The following is a 5,977-nucleotide window of genomic DNA, read 5'->3' on the forward strand; positions in this document are numbered from 1 at the left end:
GAACCACGTCTAGTTTGTGATTCATCATTATTCCCATTTGGATCAACGTTGCTCCCACTCGGATCAAGAACACTTAACCTGCTCCCACTCAGAACAAGATCGGTGACCATCTCGCTCCCACTTGGAACAAGATCCATTTGGTCACTTTCATTAAGTGTAGAAGGATTACTTTCATTCGCACCTGATGATGGAAGAGGTTGTTGATGAGAAACTAATTCATCATCTGCTAAAATACTCCCACTCGAATGAAGAGATCCTTGTACATCTTGATCCCCTAGCTCAAACAATGATAGGTCTTGACCTACTTCTCTCTTCTTAGGAAACTCATTCTCTAAGAATGTGACATCTCGTGATTCAAATTCAGTTACACTCCCACTGTTTTGCTGACCTATAAACACATAACCCTTTGAGGTTTCAGAGTACCTTATAAAGATACTTTTCTTTCCTCTCGGGCCCAATTTGCCATATTTGTGAGAGGAATCATGTGTATATGCAGCACAACCCCAAGGTCTTAATACACTCAGGTTAGGATGTCTTCCAGTCCATAACTTATATGGAGTGGTTGCAACTGATTTTGAAGGCATTCGGTTAAGTACATAGGTGGCAGTAAGCAAAGCATCACCCCAAAAATTAATTGGGAGGTTGGCTTGTGCCATCATTGACCTAACCATTTCTAGGAGCGATCTGTTTCTTCTCTCCGCAACACCATTTTGTTGTGGAGTATTTGATAGTCAATTGATGAACTATTCCCTTTTCATCACATAACCCATTAAATTGAGTCGATAAGTATTCCCGCCACGATCGCCGAAGAGCTTTTTATCTTCTTGTCTAATTGATTTTCCACTAAGCTCATATAGCGTTTGAAACAACTTATTGCTTGATTTGTGGGAAATTAAATAGACATAACTGAAACGGGTAAAATCATCAATAAATGTAATGAAATAACTTGCTCCATGCCTAGCTCTAATATTCATAGGCCTACAGATATCAGAATGGACTAATTGCAAAGGATATTCAGCTCTAGTCGCTTTACCGAAAGGTTTTCGTGCAGATTTTCCCGCTAGACAATTTTCACAAGTGGACAATTCCACATGTTCAATGCCGGCAAGCAAACCTTGTTTCGCTAGCCTTTGCATTCTTTGTTGGCCAATATGACCAAGGCTAGTATGCCATATGTTTACATCACTATCATATTTATTTGTAGAAGCAAACATAGAAAAACTAGCATTATTATTGAATGAACCATAATCCAAATCCATAATAAATAAACCTCCGGTCACATGAACAAAACCAAATAATGTTGAATCATAAGTCAACTTGAGATAAGTGTCATGAAAAAACAAGCTAAATCCTAGCCTAAGCAAAACAGAGACTGAAATAACATTCCGACGAATTGTTGGTGCATAGAGGACATCATGTAGAATTAGGTCTCGACCGCCACGCAGGACTAACTTGCATGTACCGATCCCTTCAACAGCAACTTTATTGTTGTTTCCTACATATATCCACTTTGCTCCAAGTGAAACTCGCCGAAATTCAACAAAAGCATTGCGCTCCCAAGCTATGTGGTCCGTTGCTCCCGAGTCTACAATCCACAAAGGATTAGATTCAGTTAGTAAAACAGAACTAGAAACACAAAGTTCACTAATTCGAATTTTATGAAATACCTTTCTAGGAGGCTCAGAGCAATCCTTAGCATAGTGACCCTTCTTGTCACAATTATAGCACTTCACTTTAGCAACATTGACACGTTTGGGACGTCTATTCTTTCCTTTTTCAGTCTTTGCTCGTTTAGCAGGCTGAGCTGGCTGAGTTTGAGGTGGCCCTCTCTTCTTTCCCCAGTTCTTTCGCTTTGATCACCTTTGTTTTTGGAGGTTGTTGCCATGCGCAACTCAGCTATTGTCTTTGCAGCCTCAAGTCGTTCCTTCTCTAACTCAAGATGCCTCTGGACATCTTCTAGAGTTGTGATTCTTTCATTATGAGTCAAGTGCATCTTCATATGATCCCACGAACTAGGCAAAGAGTGTATGACAGCTTGAATTTGTTGTTCATCGGTCAACACATGACCAGCATCTTTTAACTTCCCGATCATGTTTGTCATTTGCCTCAGATGCGTTTTCATTGAATGCTCTGGGCGTTTCTTGTATGAGTCAAACTTGATCGTCAAGGATCTTAGCCTTGCAGTAGAACAGGTACCAAACCTATTCTTCAAAGCAATCCAAAGTTCCATAGCCCTTTGGTGATCCTTGAACTCCCTTAGGATGCCATCATCCAAGGTGCTTAGCAACGTAATGCGAGCAAAGGGAGTCCTTTTTCCTCCAAGCATAATACGCTTCACGGTCACACCTATGCTGAACCGTGTTGCCATCCTCAGGCTCATTCATGACATTGTTAATGGCCTCCAGAGCCTCTTGCTCTTCCAAAGACATATTGAACTTTCAAACTCCAAGTTTCATAGTTGTCACCATTGAGTTTCAACCCTTTGTTAAGCTCAGCAACAATGTTTTTCGAAGCAGTAGTCATTCTTTAACACACAAAAAAATAATGAGAACCATTAAAATAATAAAACGCAAGGCACAATGTTCAACACACATACATATTATGAAACTAAGCATCAATTGACTAAGGTAATAAACACATATATTAATCATGGAGTCGAGAGTTCACTATGTTCCCAATCATCATCCAGAAATTAAAATATTATGAAATTAGCCTAGTCAATTACCTAGCTTAGCATCTTAATCATATTTAGGCAGCATAATTGTCTATCATGATTTTATAATCCCATATGGATTATCAGTTAAACAAATTAACTTTTATACGCATGCTAATAAATTCACATGAAAATCTTAATGTCAAACTAATTAACATAGTACACATGTTAAACAAATTAACAAGCAAGATTAATGTTAAACCAAGTAACATATATTTCATGCTAAATTAACATAAAATGTGTTAAACTATAACATATTATACATGTTAAAAATATTAACATAGACTTTACCATAATGATGTTAAACTAATTAGCATTTAGCACACATCAAACAAGTTAACATGAAATTAACGTTAAACTAATTAACATTTCCAAGCATGAAAAAAATAACAAATAACTTTATTGTCAAGCTAATTAATATTTCAAACATGTTGAGCACATCAACAAAAAAAAAATCTAATGTTAAATAAATTAACATTATAAGCATGCTAAACAAAATAATCAAATAAATCTAATGTTAAACTAATTAACATTTTAAACTTGCTAAACAAATTAACAAATAAATCTGATGTTAAACAAATTAACATTTTGAACATGTTAAACAAATTTGACAAATACATCTAATGTTAAACTAATTAACATTTTTTTTAAAGCAATTGGGATAATAATTTAATGTCATTAAGAAAATATAAATACTAAATTTATATTCTGAATATTAGGTCCATATGACCAAATCTCTTAATCTGGATATTAATTAAAAAAACAAAACAAAACCTTTTAAATCAAGCCATTAGCCCAAAAAAATCAGTCATGATTAAACTGGGCATTTAGCTCATTACCTAGTTCTGTAACCAAAAGAAAAACAACCAGAGCATTGAAATGGGCTCTAAGCCCAAGATTTCTTATTCTGCAGCAAAAAAAAAAAAAAAAAAAACTACTCAAGCCCATTAAAAGAATATATCTTCTCTAAGGTAATGCTAGGTTAAACTAGTTGCTTTTCCTCCCAAAATTTTTTGCCTTGCTGCTATGGAGCTCACGTTCCAATTCCCTTTTTTTTTTTTTTATTTTTTTTTGAATGATTATATATCAGTTCTTAATAAAATTGAGAAAACACATTTTCTCTTCTCTTCTTCCTATTTCTTCACTGTTGCCACCATCACCATTGTTGGAACACAAAGTTCCTTTTTTTTATTATTTTTTTTTTATTTTGCTTCTGCCATTAGAGAAGAGGGAAGGAAGAAGCCATTGCATCTTTTACCTTCGTATCTCCGGCACAGCCACCGTCCGTTTGACAGTGGTAGGCAGCGATCTCAGGCGGTGACGGAGCGGGTACTGATTGAGAAAACAACCAAAAAAAACTTTTTTTTCTTCTGAAAACTGATTTCAGAATCTATTATCGGTTAAAATCTAAATATTTAACAGATTTCAAAACTTTAGTTCATATCGTAGAACAAAATTGATAAAGGTTAAGTCGAAACATATCCGGATATAAAAAAACATTAACCTGACTTAAAACGTAATTTTAAATCAAAGATACTACAAAGTTTTATTATTTCCAATTGCACAGTGCAAAACAATAAATACTCAGTTCTAAATACACACAGTAAATCAGAACAGTTCTTTAATTATTTTTCAGACCAGAAAACCAACCCTATGGCTCTTGATACCAATGAAGGTTTACACATAACACATTAATCTAAATTAATTAGATAGCGCGTAAACCATAAAAGGAGAACTTACGTGTTCTTCGTGTAGCGGAAGCGGAAGTCGAAGCGCGGCTGGAATTACTGGCCGATGGTGGTTGTCACGATATATTGGAGCAACCCCCTAAATCACAGTCTAAACCCTAATATATTGTAAAGAAGAGAAGAGCAGAAAAATACTGTAGAAGTATGTTTTATTTTACACCATAAGTGTTATGATATAGGAAATATTAGGGCTAAGTTTAATTACCCTAATGGACCTTAAGCACCCCTTATGGGTGGACCCAAATTTCCTGCAGTTAGAATACGACTACACATATTGCTCAAGATATGCCAACATACCGCTAATGCTCTCATATGAAAACTCTATATATCATAGATAGTACGTAAGATTATTCTAACGAATGCAGCTGGACAGTATTCTTTGCAACAAATTATGAGAAGGCCGGGAAGAACGAAAGATACAGACCAATAAAAAAAGTCAAGTGGGCTAGCATTTTAGTTGAAACAGACCAATAAGAGAAGTCAGCTTGGGCTGTAATGTTGGTGTCGAATACACCATAAGGATGAGCTTCGGCATTTTTTCCAACTATACATGGTATCAGCCCAGGGGCCCATCTTTTTTTTATTATTCCCTCTGTCTCAATTTATGTGAAATCATTCGGATTACAAGTGTCAATATTTTTTTAAAAAAAATTTAGTTGTGAATTTGAGCACAAAACCTTTAAGTTTCTTAAAATAAAACTTACATATTTGGAAACTATGTAAAAAATACTATAAGTCACAATAATTAATAATTTAAAATTTTTAAGAAGTATATAAAAAGATCGCGGTCAAAGAAAAACTCGTTTAACTCTTCAAAATCCAAAAGGTGCTACATAAATTGGGAAGGAGGGGTATGTCAATAGAAAGCACCTCCTTGAAAAAAACCATCTTAAATTATTACGCTTAGCTGTGGACTTCAATATGTACTCTACCCTACGAGGTGATTAACACCACGTTTCTCTTACATTTTTTCTAAATTATTTGAGTTATAAATTATCATGACTTATAGTACCTTTTATGTATATATATAAATTTTATTTTTACAAACTTAAAAAATTCATATATATCCAAATTTACGGTCAAAGTTATAAAGTTTGACCCTTATGTTTCGAAAAAATTCATATAAATTGAAATAGAGGGAATATCTCTTTACCTAAATCCAGTATGGGGACATTTTTAATATTTTTCTTCAAGTGCTATTTATGTACCAATTCCGAAACATGCAAAGGTAGTGACATTGCTGCATGTATCGATGTTCCTTAGACGTTGAACCGCCGGAAGAAATGGACATTATATTTATACTTGCAATCACATTAATCAGAATTTTTGTTTTATTCTACCTGAATTAAGCTCCAAGTATTAAACTACCCGCCTTTCAATTTTTTTTTTCTTCTCCTTTGATGTTTATAATGCGAAATCTTCGTGCACGCTGCCGAAAACTGCTTTTAAGTCTGCATAACAAGGGGGTTTGGATCCCCTCCAGTACTAGTTTTGTCCAGTTCCTCCAATACACGTC

At 34.8% G+C, this 5,977-nt stretch overlaps 1 protein-coding gene across 2 annotated transcripts; it reads right to left on the minus strand.

Moving 5' to 3' along the window:
• Positions 1-930: 930 nt before the first annotated feature.
• Positions 931-4,715, minus strand: LOC132058335 (uncharacterized). 2 transcript variants are annotated; one of them, XM_059450872.1, is made up of 3 exons: positions 4,454-4,715; positions 1,668-2,524; positions 931-1,585 (listed from the first exon to the last, which is right to left on the minus strand). In XM_059450872.1, exon 2 carries the CDS (start codon positions 2,378-2,380, stop codon positions 1,730-1,732), a length of 651 nt encoding a protein of 216 aa, XP_059306855.1. In that variant the 5' UTR covers positions 2,381-2,524; positions 4,454-4,715; the 3' UTR covers positions 931-1,585; positions 1,668-1,729. The 2 variants fall into 2 exon arrangements, with proteins under 2 accessions (XP_059306855.1, XP_059306854.1); XM_059450871.1 differs by lacking the exon at positions 4,454-4,715 and having other exon boundaries at positions 1,668-2,956.
• Between the last annotated feature and the right edge of the window lie 1,262 nt (positions 4,716-5,977).

This window comes from Lycium ferocissimum, chromosome 5 (assembly GCF_029784015.1).
Source record: "Lycium ferocissimum isolate CSIRO_LF1 chromosome 5, AGI_CSIRO_Lferr_CH_V1, whole genome shotgun sequence".
NCBI lineage: Eukaryota > Viridiplantae > Streptophyta > Magnoliopsida > Solanales > Solanaceae > Lycium > Lycium ferocissimum.